The sequence below is a fragment of the Phocoena sinus genome, chromosome 9 (assembly GCF_008692025.1).
Source record: "Phocoena sinus isolate mPhoSin1 chromosome 9, mPhoSin1.pri, whole genome shotgun sequence".
In the NCBI taxonomy this organism is placed as follows: domain Eukaryota; kingdom Metazoa; phylum Chordata; class Mammalia; order Artiodactyla; family Phocoenidae; genus Phocoena; species Phocoena sinus.
The window spans coordinates 100,401,402-100,420,814 of record NC_045771.1 but is presented as its reverse complement, the minus strand read 5'-3'; the positions used below and the strand labels follow the sequence as shown (position 1 = coordinate 100,420,814).

Here is a 19,413-nt window from a genome sequence, read left to right as displayed (position 1 = left end):
GGCTGACACTGATGGTATTGCTTCCTGTGGTTCTCTGTTTGGATTCTGAGAGTTTACGAGCGATGTCAGGGCTCTTATCTTTGGTGCTGGTTAAACTATAACTCTGCTAGGCCTAGAGTTATAACTGAGATGGCCTTTCAAACCGCCATATTATGTGGGACAGAGACCAAGGAATAGTTTTATCTAAGTTCAAATGAGTCTAATCTTGTCCCAAAATTATGTCTGATTTAAATCCCTCTAGCTGTGTGCTCCAGACACGTACTGCTCTTTCCTGCCCTTTCCCAAGCCTTCTCTGAAGGCTGGTGTTACGAAAATACGTTGCAGTGTATTGCAGTTGCTCTGCTCCTTTAAAAATCTGAGGGGGGTGGGGGGGGGCGAGGGAGGGGCTGGGGTGGAGCTAGTTCCTTTGTTAAGATTCCCATCCACCTGCCCTTGGGCACGCTCAGCTTGGCGGCATAGGGCCAAGATGCTGGGGTGTGGCATCCGTCGGAAGCAATCTCTGGGTCTGCAGACAAGTCTCACTTGGAGGCCCCAGCAGGAAATTAAGGGCACGGTCCCAGTGGTGGCCTCAGAGCTCTGGGGCCCTGGGGCAGCTGTCGAGGCTGTTGTGTGGGTACGAGACCTCCCAGCACCAGGAGAGGCATCTTCGCAGGTGTGTTTGAAGTGCCTGGCTCGGAACTGTCAGCCGCTATTATCATTCATTCATCCCTTCCTTCCGTCATCTTAAGCGAGCTTTTGTAAAAAATGTATCCAGTGCACCAGATCCTCTGTTAGAGGCAGAAAGAAAGTTCACGATGATAGTTAAATGTAGCTGGAAATGCCCTCTGAAGTCCTCCTGTGGGCTTAGTGAACCACAGGGGAGACGGATGCTGCCGAAAGGAGCCCCGTGAAGCGGGGGAGGTGCCAGGGAGTAGGAAGTCCTCCTCTGCTAGGAAGCCCTGCTTCTGTCTTCCTCTCCACGCTCCATCCCGAAGGAATGATTCCTAACCTGGAAGTGCTATTCCAGGGAAGCACCTGCCCACCTCCTCTTGAATAGACGTGAGCCCATTAACCTTATTTCCCGACACCTGAGACATCTTAGAAAGGAACCCTTTAAATCAAACAGCATCTTAAACACTCAGGAGCGTTCTAGATAATACAGTACACACATGGGAATCTTTTTTTTTTCCCCCAAGCAAAGAAAAACATTAAAAGCTTCAAAAATAGCCCTCAAAGACTAATTCCTGGGTAGTGTCTTTATAAGATCCTGCTTTCCTGTGATGGCTAGTTTTAACTCTAGAAAGAAAATTTGGAAACTTCAGTTTGATGTGACAAGTTAATTAGTAATTTTTACCTAATATCTACGCAAAAGGAAGCAATGAATTTGCCAGAAAATTTGGGATCTCTCCTTATCTACAGAGGTATTCCCTACATTTGCACTAAAATGAAGAGAGCTACGTGCAAAAGGCTCGAGAGTAATGCAGAGTTGGTTTTGCCCATTCATTTCCATTTTGTGCCCTTCGGTAAGCATTTCTGTGGTGCCTGCCCTTCACTGGAGGAGAGTTCATGAGTGTCGGCTGTAAAGGAGGCTGGAAATGTGGTCCACCTCCCTGGCTGGGGAGAGGAGAGGCGCCTTTGTGAGCAAGTAGGAGAGGACGTGGTTCCAGCCACACAGGCCGTGTGCAGAGCTTGACCCTCCGGCTTGGCTTCTCCTGCCTGCCCGTCTGGCCCTGCACAGGGGCGAGGGCTGCCAAGCTCATGTCAACGGGTTAGGGCTTGCGGGGGTCCAAGGGAAGCTTGGCTCAGCTGGGCAGGCTTCAAGCCATGAACAGGGGCAGGAAGTGAGCCCGCCTGTCAGGGGAGAAGGGGCAGGTGACAGAGACACCACGGAGGCTGTGGACAAGGGCTAGAGGTGAAGGGTCACACAGTTAGCCCTTCGTAGCCGCGGTCCTGCATCTGCAGAGTCAGCCAACTGTGGATCGAAAATATGTGGGAAGAAAATTCCAGAAAGCTCCAAAAAACAAAAGTTGAATTGGCTGGGTGCAAGCAACTGTTTATGTAGCATTTACACGTTTACAAATATGTACATCGTATGGGGTGTTATAAGTAATCTAGTGGTGATTTCATGTATGCAAGAGGATGTGTGTAGGTAACAAACACTTGCTCCATTTTTTGTAAGGGACTTGAATATCTACGGATTTTGGTTAGGGGGGGTGGCAGGGAGAGGGGGTCCCAGAACCAGTCTCACGGGTACCAAGGGCTGACTGTACATCCGAGAATTCACTATGTGTCGGGCACTGTGCTGGGTACTTCTCAAGTATTCTTTCTTTCTCTTCCAGCCTTGATTCTGATTACAGCAGTTATGGAGGCAGCCAGGGAGGGGGTAGGGAGTGGCACCTTGTATCCATAAAAGCAAATTCAATATCCATGTGATTTCAATTTCAAAAAGAGAAAATAAAACAGGACCAAAACCTTCACTGGTAGTGAATCATGTACGATGGTCCAGGAAAGCGTGATGAGAGCCCTGGGTCCTGGGAAGGTGGCGCCCCAGACGGGCTGGCACAGGGAAGGCGAGGCCGGGCAGGTGGGGTTGGCCGTCCCAAGCAGCGAGCAGCGTGTAACCAGGTCACGGCCCGACGGCGGGGCTCCTGCTGTGTCACTGGCCTCTTCTATTTGTTCAGCTGAGTTTGAAACTTGAGTAACTGGATGGAGATAAGGTAGTAAGTCAGCAGCTAGTTATGTCTTCATCTCTTCCCCTTTTCGTCCGTGGAGCAGGTAGACTCTGGTCACTGATGTGACCAGGTGTGTGAGTCACTGTGTCCGTGGAGGGCAGTCCGTCCGCAGACAGGCTCCGGCTCGGAGGCTGTCGCGTACGTGACGCTGCACCCTGCGCTGGGGCGCCCGCCCTCTGTCTGATCCCCGCCGCGCCCTCCAGGGGAGCCTGCTAAGCCCCCGCCCCTCACCGCGCCGCCCTGTGTTGCAGGGCATGAACTACCTGGAAGACCGGCGCCTGGTGCACCGAGACCTGGCGGCCAGGAATGTGCTGGTGAAGACGCCACAGCACATCAAGATCACGGATTTCGGCCTGGCCAAACTGCTCGGCGCCGAGGAGAAAGAATACCACGCGGAGGGGGGCAAGGTAAGGAGCGGGCCTGTAAAGGGCGAGCACTGCCCTGCCAGCAGGCTGACCCGTGTGGGGGCCATCCTCGGGGCCTGCTGGGTGAGCTCACAGCTGCCACCAGCACCTGGGTCAAGCCAGGCTCTTCTGGCCCTGCAGCCAGAGCTGCCCGCGGAGCAGGACCTGCTGGGAAGGTGCGTAAAGAGGTTTCTGACACACCCAGAGGCCAGAGGCGGTACACGTGAGCTCAGCTCCATCGCTAGGTGACCGTTAGCCAAGGGTAGGTGTCCTGGGTAAAGCCCGTTCAGAAGAACAGCTGGGAGAGCGACACGGAAAGGGCCCCGTGTTGTTCCAGCAGCTCCCGAGGGGCGCTGGCCGCGGCCGCATTGGCTTCTTCCTCTCGGACGGGCCCGGGGCTTCTTCAGGGGGATGTCCCAGCAGCGAGGGGTGCGGGTGTCCTGATAGGCCCTCCAGAACGCCCTGGCTCAGCTGCTCCCGTCTTCGCTCTCACTGTGGCCCGCACGGCTCCAAGCAGCTAGCCCTGCAAACAGCCGCAGACACAGGGCACAGCCAGGGCCCCCGGGTGCCAGCACGTGCACCCAGCTCGGCAGAACAGCCCACGGACCAAAGGGCCTCAGCTCTGGGCCTAACAGAGGCCCTGTTCTCTACCAGACTAAAGCCTCTCCCTACCGGCTGGGAAGGTGCACTGGGCCTGGGTTGGGCGGGGGGTGGCCCGGCTTCATCACCTGTGTTGCTTGTAATTTATTCCGGTGTGATTTACTTTTTTTCAGCAGAGGGGAGCTAACTGTTGTCTTCTTACTTTTCTCTATCATCCCAAGGTGCCTATCAAGTGGATGGCTTTGGAATCAATTTTACACCGAATTTATACCCACCAGAGTGACGTCTGGAGCTACGGTGAGTCGAAGTCCCGAGGCTGGTGAATCAGGGCTGAGGCCGCACCGGCTTGTGTTGTTCACGTGCGTTGTGTGCTCTGCCGTCCAGGACAGTGACTTAACGGTCACGTAATCACCGCTGTCTGTCTGTTGTACTAGAAAACGTGAAAAAGGAAACTGAGTCTAACTCCCATACCAAGTGTCACTGGAGAGAACAGTGAGCTTGTCAGGAGAGCGGGTAACGGGAGGGAAGGAACTTGAACCTAGGAGACGCCTGTAGCCCCAAATCAAACTAAAGGTGACCTCTTGCCCTGAATCTGAAGTGAACCAAAGGGAGATGACAAATCAGGTTTCATGGGGAAGAGTTTCCCGGTAGAGAAATGTGGTTTTATGATGGACTGACTCGCGGTGGTGTTGGTTTCATATAGTGAGTGGTCATCTTTGTGTATCAGAGAGAATGGCTTCAGGAGATGCACTGTGAGGGTGTGTTTGTGGGGAACTGTGAGGAAAGGGAAATAGTTACTGTTTCCAGCTCTCGTGAAGGCCGTCTCGTCGGGGTCTGATTCTTCTTCCTTCAAAGCCCACGCAGCCCTGTGCTCCGTCCTCTGACGGGCTTCCCTGTCTTCAGACACACCTTTCACGCTCTCGCCTCGTCCTCTGTACAGAGCATTTCCTGAGTCCGCAGGGGCCTTGCCTTTCAGGAAGGCATTTCCACTGGCTGCCGTGCTGGGCTGCTTCCACCTCTGTTCCTGCAGGCAGTCCTCCCTGTCACCCAGAATCAGCCCAAAGGTTGCAAAACACCTGATCTGCATTGAACTACGTATGCGTCAGCAGCCTATCCCAGCTATGAACGCAGCAGAGGTGAAGGGGTCACCCACCTCCATGGAAACGTGTATTTGGGGAGAGCAATAGTGAAAGGAATCTCCAAGAGGAATTTAGCCATTATTACAAAAACAAAATCGTTCAGGAGATTGTCCATTTAGCATTTCTTTCATAGCATTATTAACTTCCTGATATTCCGAATGCATTTTTAAAAATTGCATGGGTCTTTGTCTTTTCTGCTATAATGTAAGCTTTACAAAGACGGAGATCTTTGTGAATGAATAAGTGAATTTTCATTTATACCTGTGAGCTGAGCTGCTCACGATGAACTAGATAAGGAAATAAAGCTATTCTGATGCCTTACTTTCAGTCATGTTCAAGAAATGTCTACTCCCCCAGGGGGATGGGAAGAAATGCCGCTTTCCCATTTGTGGTCCTGCCCAGAGCTGTCATTGTCATTGTCACAGCCCAAGCCACCCCCCCCACCCCCAGTGACACCAAGGAGGGGCTCCTCCTGGGTCTTCTCTGGGCTTGTTTTACACCCACTCATCTATTCTCCAAACAGCAGGAAAATGTATTTTTAAACTACATTAGACGTTCGCTTCTCTGCTTAACATCTTTCTTTGGTGTTCCACATATGTTCCAGATAAAACCTGAGCCCCTAACCGTGATCAGTTGGGATCAGAAGTGGTCTGCCTTTCCCAGCCTACCGGCTGCGCTCTCCCCTGGCCCTGTGTGTCCACTCGCAGCCCGCACTTGGGCCACGTTTGTCCAGTAAATGAAAACTCTCCGACTCAGTGACTTAATCCCTGTGAATGATTACAACCGACATCAGAAAGTCAGCATCACCACGGGGGCGCTGTGTCTTTCGTCTCAGTGGAAATCATGTTGTCAGTGATTCTAATCTGCTGTCCTGGCAGTACACCAGACCTGTTACAACATGAACCTGAGTTTTTAGGCTAAAAACATATCCTGTTACTCCACTGTCTAGGCTCCAGTCGAGGCAAAATAGTTTAGTCAGTTAGGGACCTACGTGTTCCGCTTAGGAGTTGAAAAGAGAGAGAATTCATAGCACCTTCCAGCCCCACTCATACCCCACAACCGGGTACACACACCGCCCTCTTTCACCGTTTGTTCCGAAACCTGAAAAGCTGCCTTCCCGCAGGAATTCATTGTGTGTGTTTAAACGCAATGTCTGCACCTACTTAGAGAAGGACCAATCGACTTTAAAGATCTGGACATGAGATTTTCTTTCTTTCATCAAGTCCATATTGATTCCGTGGTGGGCAGGACAGAAGAATCTATTTTCTTGTCCCTGGACCACTGCTTTCCTTCATTCTTCAGCCTTGCATTTTGTGTGTTGATTCAGGTCATTCGGTTTTGGCATGACCTCTGAAAAATCTATGCAGATCCGTGGTGATACGCATTTAGAAGCCAATCTCAAGAAAAGGGGTGGTTAGACTAGTTGGAGACCAGGAAGGCCCCGGGTTCCTGTGTCTGGTCCCTCCCTGTGTGGTCTGGGAACCCAGGCTCAGGCCCACTGCACTCATCGCTAGTGGCACCTTGCTGTCCAGGTGGGGACATACTCCCCACGGCATTTGTGTGTTTCTGGAGCAGAGAATTCCATCAAGGGAGGCACGGAGATGGAAGGACCATCAGAACTTCGGAACAGTCTTAAAAAAACACCAATTCTAAAATTACTCCTGCTTTGACTTTTTTAATCATGACGATTGATTGATGTTGAAATTAAAAGTATGGGGTTTTTATATTTATCAAAAGGAACACGGGGGGGGGGGTTTTCTTCCAATTTTTTTATTCTTTAAAAACACAGTTGATAACCTTGCTGGTTAGTCACCTGGGGCCGATGATGTCTGGGTGTGGAACTCCAGCTCCGCAGACCATAATCCATATGTTTCAGAGTGGTGGTATTCCCTTTGCTGTTATTACTAAAGTTTACTATTTATTGGCCGCTTACTATTTGCCTGGGATCGTCTGAACATTGCAGTTGTGTTATCTTGTTTGGTCCTCACAACTGTCCTATGAGGCAGACGCTGTCATCACCCCCCTTTACAGGGAGCTGAACTGAGACTTCTAGCATCAGGCAAATTGCCCAAGGCCACAGACATGGGTTTTTAAACCTTAGAAACAGTATGTCAACAATGATGACTAAAGACAAGGTGCAGTGATTATTATTGACTCACACAGCAACGCTTCTTCCTCTTAGGAGTCACCGTTTGGGAGTTGATGACCTTTGGGTCCAAGCCTTACGACGGGATCCCCGCGAGTGAGATCTCAACCGTCCTGGAGAAGGGAGAACGCCTGCCTCAGCCACCCATCTGCACCATCGATGTCTACATGATCATGGTCAAGTGTGAGTGGCCGGCTGCACCTGGCCCTGGGCTGCCCTGAGCCAAGTGCACCAGGCCTTCGACGCCCTGAAGACATGCTGTCACAGTCCATAGGCAGGCACATCTGTAAACACCCCCTCAGACACTTCCGGAAGCACTTACCTGACGCACTGAGCGCTGTGAGCTGACGTTTGCCCATGTTCACAAGCAAACAAGTAAAATCCAAGTCCTCCATAAGCCATTGCACCAAAATATTCTTCTCTCTTGAGTTGCTCAGTGAAAAAGCTGCCCCACTTTTTGAAGCCTGTTACCAGAGAGACTGTTTTTAAATGCCTAACAATGAGTAACCACAAGAGGTTAATAGAATCGGCATTTCTGCTTTGACGTAAACCTTTTCAGATAGTGGATTTATGTGAGGCCTTCTGCAGTGGTAGCAAGTAAACATTTTAATCCAAGTAAGAATGTGTAGCTTGACTGTGACACCACCGCACCGTCAGAGTCACAGATTCAGTAGGCTCTGCGGGTAACATTACATGTATGATGAGCATTTATACTGAAGGCAGCACAGGGAATGTGATCGAGTTCATGTAAATATTAAGCCTTTCTGAACTTTAGACCACAGAGTTAATCATTTTTAACGTCCTTGCTTTAGGTTGCGGAAGCTGGGATCCAGAGAGGTTACATGATTTGTGTAAGGTCACATAGCAGTCTGGCCCAGAATAGCTTGACATCCTGCTGATAGAAAATAAATAACCCTCAGGAATCAGGAGGATTTCCAGTCGATAGCTGTTCCTCCAGCATGTTTAATCTAGACTTGGATCATCGTGTACTCAAATGCACTGGCACGGTTGACAGAAGTATCCCCACCATGGAAGGCACTGAAGCATCCCTGTCACGTGCACATGTGATTGCTTCAGTGTGTGATACAGTGAAAGCACCAGGGTGTGGAATTCCCAAACGCCGAGGTTCTTAAGAAAGTCCCTAACTTTTTCTAGTAAGCTGGAAACCGAATCCGGTTTCCAGCTTACTAGACTGCCGAGTGAATATGGATGAGGGTGAAATGCCAAAGGAGAACATTACTGAGACACTCGGACTCAGGGCACCCTACAGTCCGAGCAGTGCACGGAAACGGTAATCAGTGCTGGTTTGCCAAGACTGCAAAACCTGTCACAAAGATTAGGTTTCGTCCTCGTTTGTTTGTCTGAAAGAATCTCACCGTAAGTGCTTTCTTTCAGCGATGCCATCTTTATCACTTCTTTCAGGGTTCTAATTGCACTGACTTTCCTCCTTCCTTCCCCAGGCTGGATGATTGATGCAGATAGTCGCCCAAAGTTCCGTGAGTTGATCATTGAATTCTCCAAAATGGCCCGAGACCCCCAGCGCTACCTTGTCATCCAGGTACCAGATCCCAGTCTGCACACCCACTGGGAAAATCCATCTAATATGCATCAAATGTCACTGTGCTCCGTCCGGTGCCGACACAGCCCCCCCGTCTCGCAGGTCACACCATTAATCCTCAGTGCATTAGAACAAGCGCAGCCCAAGCTGTGGACTAAGTGGAGTGTGCCGTGGGGCCCCCAGCTCCATCTGCCACCCCTGTGAGCCCCTCACACTCGGCTCATATCACGGTCCCCTTAGCCAAAGCCTTATGTTGCTCTCCTGGAGGACCAGGGCTTTGGTGTCGGGCAAACCTGGCTTCAGATCCCTGACTCTGTACTTAAAACGTTAGGTTAACAAAACTAAGCTCGCAGAGCTGCTTTAAAGAGTCAGTGAAATAATACATGCAAAACACTTTGCCAAACGCCTAAAGGTTCTGCTCAGCAATCGCAGGGTGTGCGTGTTGGAGGGGAGGCACCCCACACCACCAGGCAAGCAATTCTCCAGCACCAGCTGGTGTCCTTCAGTTCAGCTCGATCTGACACCGTCCACCTGGAGACAGCGTCAGATCCCACAGTCCTCCAGGGCCGCTTCCCCTGCCTCCAGTTCAGATGCCCGTCCCAAGTCCAGGTTGTCACCTGGGCATCTGACCATCTGGCAGAAGGTTCCCACAATCCCCTCCTCGGGTTCCATTAATTTGCTAGAGTGGCTTTCAGAACTCCGAAAATCTTTTTACTTACTGGATCACTGGTTTACTATAGAAGGGTATAACTCAGGAACAGCCAGACAGAAGAGATGCACGGGGCAAGGCATGGGAGAAGGGCACAGTTTCCGTGCTGTCTGGGTGCACCACTCCCCCCAGATCTCCAGCGGTTCACCACCCCGAAGCTCTGAACCCTGTCCTTCCGGGTTTTTATGGAGGCTTCATTACATAGGCCTGATTAAATCACTGGTCGTTGGCAGTAGATTCGACCCCTAGTCCCCCTGCGCTCCCTGGAGGTTAGGGGCGAGACTGAAAGTTCCGACCGTGTGATCACGTGGTTGTCTCCACTGGCCACCAGCCCCCATCTTTAGGTGCTTCCAGAAGTCTCCTGGTTAACGGAAGAGACACATAGGGAATTCCAGGGGTTTAGGAGCTCTGTGCCAGGAGCAGGGAAGACGACCAGATGTGTATTTCTCATTGTACACAGCACAGCACTCAGTGAATGCTGCGGCTTTGGCCCTTCCTTTTTCCTCCTGAGCTGTCCGCATTTCCTTTGAGGACTTTGAGACATCAGGGAATTTTCAGTGTCTTAGTTCCAGGTCTGGGGACATGGAAGGAGGAGCTGTACTTCACAGACCCGGGCAGGGGGAGGGGGGGACGAGTGTATTAGGACTAAATTGGCAAACACACAAGCACCTGCTGACAGCAGACCCGCCTCGACAGCCAGTGGGTGGAACAGCGGCTCTCTGGACCTTTCTAATGGTCTCACAATCTCTGTGCCAGGGGGACGAGAGGATGCATTTGCCAAGCCCCACGGACTCCAACTTCTACCGCGCCCTGATGGACGAAGAGGACATGCAAGATGTTGTGGATGCGGACGAGTACCTGATCCCCCAGCAGGGCTTCTTCCACAGCCCCGCCAGCTCCCGGACGCCCCTCCTCAGTTCTCTGGTACCAAAGTCACTCTTGTTCAAGCTCTGCCTCCTGGTTTGAACAGGTTGAGTTTTAGCAAAAAGTGATACCCGTCTTGTGGAACTCACACAGAGACGAAGAAGTAGACGTTAACCAGACGGTAAAGGCAAAATCAGAACGAAGCAATCCAGTGTATTATCTTACTGCATTGCAACAACTGGATCATACCCTTTTCCGGTCCACTAAGGAACAGCGTTAAATCAGAACTAAATCTAGTTTTTCTAAAGCTAATGAGTCAAGACGAAATCAAGCCCCTTTAACCGTGCCCACTCCCGGAGGCCCCCCCCCACCCCGTCCTGCTCTCAGTGGGGATGGGTGAGCGTCCACATGCACCGTAAACAGCTGTGATTCTTTTTCAGAGCTCCACCAGCAACACGCCCACTGTGGCTTGCGGTGATAGAAACGGGGTAGGTATCAACTCCTGTAAAGCAGAATTAGATAACAGCTCTGTACCATGGCTCTATTAGACGTAAGAAATGCCCACCCTAACTCAGAAAGCTGGGATTTTCCTTCCTGTGTTGTTTGATCCCTACCCTAAGGCCAGCAATTAGCTATCACTTATCAAAATGCTATTGAAAATAGAGGTGAAGGACAGCGCGTCGTGCAGGTCACGGACCTGGCGTCGTTAGAGATGAGAACGGTCGGGCCAGCACCCCGCACCTGCTGACTCAGGATCTGCGGGGAGGGGCCCGGCCGTCTGTATGTGAGCCCACCTTGCAGGTGATGCTGTTGCTTGGTGTGTGAAGCCTTGATTAGACCCACACTCACCAGTGTAGCAGCCACCAGCCACATGTGGCCGCTTAAGTTACAATTTAAAATTCAGTTCCCCACACACGTGGTTAGTAGCTACCACGTGGACGCGCACAGATTACGGAACATGTCTGTCGTTGCAGAAAGCCCTGCTGGACGGCCCTGGCCAGGGCCGTGCCACTTGCCCTGGGGTCTGTGGGCCGCCTGTGGGTGGTGCGGGTCCTCCCCTAGACCTGCTGAGTCAGTACCTGCAGGTGAACGGGCTGTCAGGTGATCCTGACACCCCCGCCGAAGTGAGCGGCACTGGCTGGAGTAACCTTGCCTCATCTCCTCCCCAGCAGAGCTATCCCCTCCAGGAAGATAGCTTCTTGCAGCGGTACAGCTCAGACCCCACTGGCACCTTGACCGAGGACAGCATAGATGACGCCTTCCTTCCAGCGCCCGGTGAGTGCCTCGCTCTGGAAGCAGCCATGCCCCTGAGCCCGCCTCCCCAGTGCCCCGGCCAGCTGCTGCTTTCGAGCTGGTCCAGAGGTGGGGCCCGTGGCACGCGTGCAGACACGATGGATGGAGGAAGAGGCCGATCGACAGAAACCACTAGGCGTGCGCACGGGTCTCTGAGGGGCTCAAGGCATGTCCAGGTTGTCTATAGAATGAATCTGCACGTTTTCTAGAATTTGAAGCAGACAGCAGAGATATACGTGTGTGAGTGTGTGAGCATGTGTGGGTGTGTGTGTGTGACACATCTGATCTCTGTTCTCTCTCCTGGCTCCATTCTTGGCCTGTGAAACATGTATTTCCCTAATCTAAGCTTTATCCCCAGACACACACACACACACACACACACACACACACACACACACACACACACCCTCAAGGGAGGCTGTCCTCTGAGGACTTTAAATTGGCAAAAGATAAACGTGCCCGTTGCTTTGAGAAGGACAGAAAACACACAATTTATTTTAGCCAGAGAGTCGTCTCCCCAGGCTTCCCTGCGTCTGTCACCCGTTGCCTCATTGAAGAACGTTCACGGCTTCAGAATGAGCCGTGGAATCCTGCTCAGGACGATGCTTTGCTGATTACGTCTGATTTCTTTTCAATTTCAGAATACGTAAACCAGTCTATTCCCAAAAGGCCCGCGGGCTCTGTCCAGAACCCCGTCTATCACAATCAGCCTCTAAACCCGGCTCCAGGCAGAGACCCTCACTACCAGAATTCCCACAGCAATGCCGTGGACAGCCCTGAGTATCTCAACACCACCCTTCCCGCCTGCACCAACGGTGCGCTCGACGGCCCTGCCCTCTGGGCACAGAAGGGCGGTCACCAAATTAGCCTGGACAACCCTGACTACCAGCAGGCCTTCTTTCCCAAGGAAGCCAAGTCAAATGGCATCTTTAAGGGTTCTGCCGCTGAAAATGCAGAATACCTAAGGGTAGCACCAGCGGGCAGCGACCTTACCGGGGCCTGACCACGGAGGACGGCCTCAGCCCTAAAAATTCCAGCCCCTTCATTCCCCAGGACCAAGCCACGGCAGCTACTCAGTCCCGTCAGCCATACTCACATTAACTCTTGGACCCACGGACTGGTTTGGCCACATCTGCCGTGATCAGCCCATCTTTCAGCCAACAAGTGCCCCTGACTCGGATGCACTTTGGGGAGCTGCAGGGACATTCCTTTGTCTTCAAACTGTGAGGCTTCCACAAAAGGCATCCAGAAAGAATGTTGTCCATTTGGGCAGAAGTTCACCTTTCAATGAGGTATATTTGAAAAACACTAAATACGTTTAAGGAGTTTTACTGCTTGGGGACCTCTGGGGTTTCGTCATTGATTTTGCTCTCAATGGGCTTGTCCAATGAGGGTCAGTCTTGCTCGTAGCACCTGTGGCACTGAGTAGACCCAGGCCCACCTGTGACCAAGAAGCAAGGGTCAGTATTCCAGCTAACACTTGATTCCATTGGCTCCGCTTGGAGACTCTTCCACTGCAAGACAGTTGAATAACGAACCAGTCCTCTGGATCCTAAGCAGGCCCGACTGGTACTGTATCAAATCACGGCAGGTGCAAGAGGATAAGCCACTTGGAACTCTTCCTGGGCAAGGAAGAAACAGAGGGGGTAGAATTCTTCCTCAGACTTACTTTCATATGAATGTCTCCATGGTACTTAACTCTCCATTGGTCGACCAGTGCTTTCTAATTACAAGTATCAGATTTGTTTCTTTTCCATTCCACTGTGGTGAAATTCAGTATGCTTTCCCTGTCAGCAGGAGGGGACGCTAACCAAGATCAGTTCATATTTCATTCGTCAGCATTCAGACCAGTTGCCTTTAATTGAGATGGAATGACAGTGCAAAAAGGGACCAATCCCCCAGATTTGAGTCTCAGAGGAAATACATCAAGTCCTTTGGGGGTCGGGGGACAGGCATGTATCGGGAGACTGCAAAAACGAAGCTGCTCTTACAACTTTTAGCTCCCCCGGACCAAAAAAAAAAAAAAAAAATTTGTTCAAGCTACTCACGGAAGGTAGTTTTCTTTTTATTTCACTTCCAGGCTTTTTTCCTCCAAGGGTACTTTGCCCCTCACTGGCAAGCGGCCCCGAAGCTCCTCCTTCCCTTGATAAGCTGAAGGGTCCAGGCTCTGGGGCAGCTCTGCGGAAATGTCTCGCCCTCACCACCGCTGACACGCTTTAGAATAGAGACAGCGGTTTGTGTCGTGTGGAATTCAAGCGGTAAATATGAAATTTGACTTGGATGATACTGCCTTCGTAGCATCTATAGGCATGTGAGAAGAAGAAAACAATTTCCCCTTAAAATAACTCCCTGTGATTGGAGGACCTGCTGCTTAGGACGCCAGCATTTTCTCACCTGTGTCCCCGCACCCTGACTGTTAACACCCTTCTTGGTAGACAGTGTTATAAACACTCTTAGTCAACATCCACCTCAGCCAGGAAGAAGTGTTTCAGACAATATTTTCAGCAGCCCATCCCACATCCCACATCCACGATTTTCCTTTAGCTTTTATTTATTGACTCAGATGGATCAGGGCCCCAGTTTTGTTCCCGAAGTATTTTATCTTGTCTCAGTGGAAATATAAACTATATTCAATTCATCACATCGTGTTCCAAACACCCTTGAACACCTTACCAGCCTGGCACAGGTACTGAAGATAAACAAACAAAACATAATCCGTGAGTCCACGAAATTCACAATTTAGCGAAGAAAACTGACTCACAAACGCCAGCCTTAAAACGACATGACACATGCCAGACGTGACATGTCAGCCCAGCACTGTGACAGCACAAAGCAGGGAGTAAGGGGGACCGGGTCCTGGAGGAGCCGTGGTGGAGTTGGGTTAAAAGACCCCCCCAGGGCGTCAGCCACTGGAAAATGGAAAGTGCATTCCCAGCAGAGGGAGCCTCAACCACGGAAGCATTTGCTGCAGGAACCACTCGTGCAGCCGGTCTACAGGCCCACTGCCCCTTCCGGCCTGGGAGTTACATTCCCCGAGGGCCCTTCGGGTCCGTCCCCACGGGGGATTTGAAAATGATTTGAGGGAAGATTAAACAACACCTCTTAAGAATCTGAAATTTTATGTCCTTGTCAGTAAACCACTTTCATTATTTATTCACCTCAGAACATAAATACTTTAGCCCACTATCTATCCAGCCCTGAGAAACAGAACCATTCACATTCTGCTGTCACTTACTTGTCAGGAAACAGATGGTGAGGGAGGACCACAGGGTGCTGGTCCAACTGTAGCAGTAAAACCCTAGTATTTTTGTAATTTGAAATACTTTAACATAATAAAACAGCGAGAACTATTCAGCTTTTTTCTTCTTTGTATTTCAGTTTTCCTGGATAAAATGTAGTTGCCAAATTCTCTTAAAGATTGTGTTTCCTAGAATGGTCTCACTACGTCTGTCCAAGGAGGTGCAGGGGGGCCTGTAGATGCTTCAGAGCCCAAGAGAGCCTGAGTCCAGTCCGGGGGTCCCTGGGAGGTCAGGAGGGGGGCTCCCAGGGCTCCAGGATTCCCACGTCGTGGCTCTGACTGGCCAGACCTCAGGGCTTAACGCTCACCCCTTTGGTTCCTCCTAGTTGACACGAGGCCCCGAGGTCCCACAGAGAGCCTGTCTTCTGTTTCCTCCCCAGCCATCCCTGGAACCCTTCCCCACGGCTCAGCTCCAGACCAGGCCTTTGGACACAGGTCAGGGGGAAGTAAGAGTCGGAGGCTAACATTTACAGCTGACCCTTGAACAACATGGGTGCGGGTCCCCTTAGGCGTGGATTTTTTTCACTAGTGAACATGACAGTTCTACACGAGCCCCAGTTGGCTGAATCCTCAGATAAAGAACCGGAGGCTCCAGAGCGCCGACTTACCAAAGTTACTGGCGGGTCCACTGCTCAGAAGGGTCAGCGCCCCAGCCTGAGTCATTCCAGGGTCAGCTGTCCAGTGGGCCTTACACACATCTTCTCACATCATCTTTAAGGAGTCCCTGTTGTCACACTCTATGAAAAATTGTTCTGTCACCTCAGGAAGACAGAGATGAACCTTCCAAACTCTAGGTTTGCTCTGGTCCAAGTTGTCACTGATTCTACAGCTAGGAGCACAGTGGTGGAGCCAGCAGGTTGCATTCCAGCTGACACTAAGGCTTAGGTATTTGTTGAAAGTTCTTAATTTTGAGCTTTGGTCCTCCGCCGCCCCCACTGCAGACAGACATGAACCATGAATGGCAGAAGCACAAAGGTCGTGGTTCTCAGGCTGGCTGCCCTTGGGAGTCTGCTGGGTCCCAACCAAAAAGGGTCTGAATTTGTCTCAGGGCAGCCTGGGCCCAGGGATTTTCAGAGCTCCCCCAGGTAACTCTAATGAGCACCAGCGTTTGGGAAGCAGCCGTGTTAGGGAAAGGCTCTGCAGGGGAGACTCCGCCTTGGGCCGGCGGCCTCCCGCTCGTGGCGCGCTCAGCGTGTAGGATGCGGCTGCTCGGTTTCCGTGACACGGTTCTCACCCTTGCTGCCCACCAGGACCCCCTGTGAGCTCAAAAGGACCAACTGAATGGGAATTCTACGGGCTCCCCATGTGATTGTAATGGGCAACCAGAGTTGAAACCCTCATCTCTAAAGTCACCTTCCCTTGTACAAGCCTAGGCGTCTACACCGTGCCCCCAAGTCAGGGCAGAATCAGAGAAACTGTGTGTGTGGAAGAGATTCCCGAGGCAGGGCCAGAACGAGCCCACAGTCCCTGGTGTGCCTGGAGACTCAGCCACTGGTGGCCATTCCAGAAGCCTCTGAGTCCTTGTCACCAGCAGCTAACTGATCCTGAAAGTGGCAGATACCCAAATCTGAGCCTTGAGAAAGCCCTGGACAGTTTCATTTCCTAAGAAGTATTAGAAAAATCCATCTCCTGCTGCAGGGAATGAGCTGCTCACCCAAAGCGACAGCTGTTGAACTTGCCCTTAACATCTACTCTGCATTTCTTTCCTGATGACGAGCACGTTATTACAACATCATGATCTGTGTTTTTTCTTTGCTGGGGCTGTAAAACCTTCGTGAATAGAAACCCCTACCTCTCTCACCAATCACACCGGCTGCGTCAGGAGCACAGAGTTTTTACTATTAAAGACACATTCCAACAAGATTTTTAAATGTTAGCCTATTTTTGTAACTTTTTCAGCACTGAACTTCGTAAGGTATATTTATAGGAAAACTCACTTTTCTACTAAAAGAAATACGTTACTTTAGAAAGACTGCAAGAGAATCAAAATTTGAAACGGAAATTTGTGTTTAAAGGGGTTTGACTGAAACAAGAGGAAATTCTCTTCTCTCTCATAAAAAGGCACATCACTGCAGAGCTAGGCTAGGTCGTTGTCCTGATGAAGAGGAGACTCTTTTTCATATCTATAAAGTGAGAAAAAGGTGGAAAGCACATTTAGTTTCTTGGTCTGAAGCAGGTTCATTTGACTCTGGGGCAAATCAGTGGGAAAGAATCACTGTCACAACTAATACACAACTTCAGCTGCATGCCGTACTCCACCCGTCTGCCAACGGGACCCTGTAAATGTGAGAAAAACAAGAGCGGAGCACTTCGTTGGTTTCTCTATCCCAATCTGACTTTGATGCAAAGTATTTTATTTTTGTATTTACAATTGATATGCAATTACAATATAGACTAGAGATACCAGCAGAGCCCTAATAATGTTTAGCATGTTTGACGAATGCCACCAACGGTCTTCCAAACTAAGCCGTTCCCGCACGCTAGGGATGGGGTTCTCAACGCCGGCTGCACAGTGAAATCGAAGGGGGAGCTCTTGAAAATCTTGAGGCCCAGCCGTGCCTCAGGCCAGCAAAACCCAGGATTCAGACTTTGTAAAACTCCTAAAATCATTCTGATGTTCAGCCAAGGCTGTGAACCACCTGCCTAGGGATTAGCCACAGGTGTGTGGACGTGCAGGCAGATTCTGCAGTTGTAGACACCTGAGGATTGAGAGAAGTCCCAAGCACAAACACCCCAGCATCGGACTTCCCTGGTGGTGCAGTGGTTAAGAATCCACCTGCCAATGCAGGGGGCATGGGTTCATAGCCCTGGTCTGGGAAGATCCCACATACTGCGGAGCACCTAAGCCCGTGCGCCACAACTACTGAGCCTGCGCTCTAGAGCCCACGAGCCACGACTACTGAGCCTGTGAGCCTACAGCCTCCTGCTGGGCAACAAGAGAAGCCACCGCAACGAGAAACCTCTGCACCACAACGAAGAGTAGCCCCTGCTCGCCACAACTAGAGAAAGCCTGTGCGCAGCAACGAAGACCCAACACAGCCAAAAATAAATTAATTAAATTAATTAATTTTTTAAAAAACCCAGCATCACTCGCTGAGCGTCAGGAACCTGGGCCTGGTTGGACGGGGAGGGTCCAGGGCACGTGCCCAAGCACTAGAGGGGAGAGGGCCAAAAGGAAATACAGAACAGACCCCTTTTTTCCATGTCTTCCATTGAAAGTGGACTGATCGTGAGCATCCTTGCTGCTTGTGCAACCAGCTGGCTGCCCTGCCTGGAGCCGCTGTGCATCCTTTATTGCCCAGGGAGAAGGGAAGCAGTTAGCCACAGAGGGAGCCGGCAAGGAGATCGCATGAGTAGGTGGATGGCGTCTGTAAAAACCAGAGCCAACGAGAGGATGCTTGCTTTAAGAAACACGTCTTATATTTTTTTTATATATTACATCTGGGATAAAAACTGAAGCAATTAGTACTATTTTCTCTTCCACAAGCACAATATGCCCTCCGAGATTATACATTCCTATCTGAATTGCCAGCAGAAGTACTAAAAATCCCCACCCTAGCACCTGGTAGATAAAACTACACATTTTTAGGTGCGTTTACTTATTTATTTTTTTAAAAAAAGAAACCCTTTTGACTTAATTTGGCTACAGAGTAATCTTGCTGTATAATATAAACTCTTGGAAACAAAGACATGCTATGGATCTGGTGACTGATATTAGAGGTGATGATGTAACTGATTAGACGCCAATAACTTCGTTTTGAAACAAGCAATACTTTTTATAGCCTCTCTATATGGTACGTTTTAACATTGTAAAGTTTTGCTATGATGAAAGTAATATTTGTACAAATGGAAAGCAAGATTTTCTTTTATATGGTTTACACTGTTGATCAAAACATGTTGATTGTATATGGAGTATTAAAAAATTAGATGTATACTATTCATTGTTACTTATACTTACCTTATAAAAAATAATATTGCATTCCTGTTAATGCAGTGTTGATATTAGTTATTAATCATATCTGACCTACTGTAGATGCTCTTTCCTGACAACTTTTTAACGTTCACTAATAAACTTTATTTTTAGAGCAGTTTGAGTTTCAACAACTGCAAAACCGACGAGAAATTATGGAGAGTTACCGTATGCCCTCTGCTCCCCAGGCTTCCCGCTCCCGCCGTCTACACCGTAGGGCCTGATACGCTTCAGCGAGTGGAGCCGTCTCAATGCCGTGTCGTGCAGGGCACACCTCCCAAGATCTCCCCTTCCCAGATCTCCTCCAAGAGAGAGGCCTCCTTGCGGAAGAGATGAGTCTGTAGCAAGGCTGTGTTTCCTCGGGACCCCAGAAGTTTGTTGTTGCGGTTCTGCTCCGTAATAAACACTGAAAGTCAGAGACGTTCACAAACCACAACCCTGTGCTCGGGCGTCGGGCCCAGCTGCTCCACCTCTCTCCCCATCACCCCCCCGTCCCATGGGGAAGACCTGCCTGCCCGCCCTGAGCCATTTCCTCACTCGCCCGTGGAGGAAACCAGCAGCGCTGAGGGAAGATAATGTGTTGAGATTAAATCCTTGAGCGGCTCAGGGAACCGCAGGGGGTCGGTCATCTGAACTGGCCGTAAGGGGCAGCGGGGTGGTGGGAGGGAGTGCCCAGGCAGGGGGCGCAGTCACCCGGAGCCGTGCCACCCTCCCGAGGCCA

General features: G+C 50.5%; 1 protein-coding gene across 5 annotated transcripts in view; it reads left to right on the top strand.

Annotated features, from left to right (window-relative positions):
• The window catches only part of EGFR (epidermal growth factor receptor), a 191,218-nt gene extending 172,110 nt beyond the window's left edge, over positions 1 to 19,108 (top strand). For 2 of the 5 annotated variants that reach the window (XM_032643817.1, XM_032643819.1), the window contains exons 21-28: positions 2,963 to 3,118; positions 3,937 to 4,012; positions 7,037 to 7,183; positions 8,461 to 8,558; positions 10,024 to 10,191; positions 10,572 to 10,619; positions 11,301 to 11,406; positions 12,066 to 18,810. In XM_032643817.1, the coding sequence (XP_032499708.1) occupies positions 2,963 to 3,118; positions 3,937 to 4,012; positions 7,037 to 7,183; positions 8,461 to 8,558; positions 10,024 to 10,191; positions 10,572 to 10,619; positions 11,301 to 11,406; positions 12,066 to 12,427 (1,161 nt within the window). In that variant the 3' untranslated portion in view covers positions 12,428 to 18,810. Of the gene's footprint in view, positions 1 to 2,962; positions 3,119 to 3,936; positions 4,013 to 7,036; positions 7,184 to 8,460; positions 8,559 to 10,023; positions 10,192 to 10,571; positions 10,620 to 11,300; positions 11,407 to 12,065 lie in introns of all 5 variants that reach the window. The other 3 variants (XM_032643822.1, XM_032643820.1, XM_032643818.1) reach the window with 3 other exon arrangements.
• Positions 19,109 to 19,413: the final 305 nt, after the last annotated feature.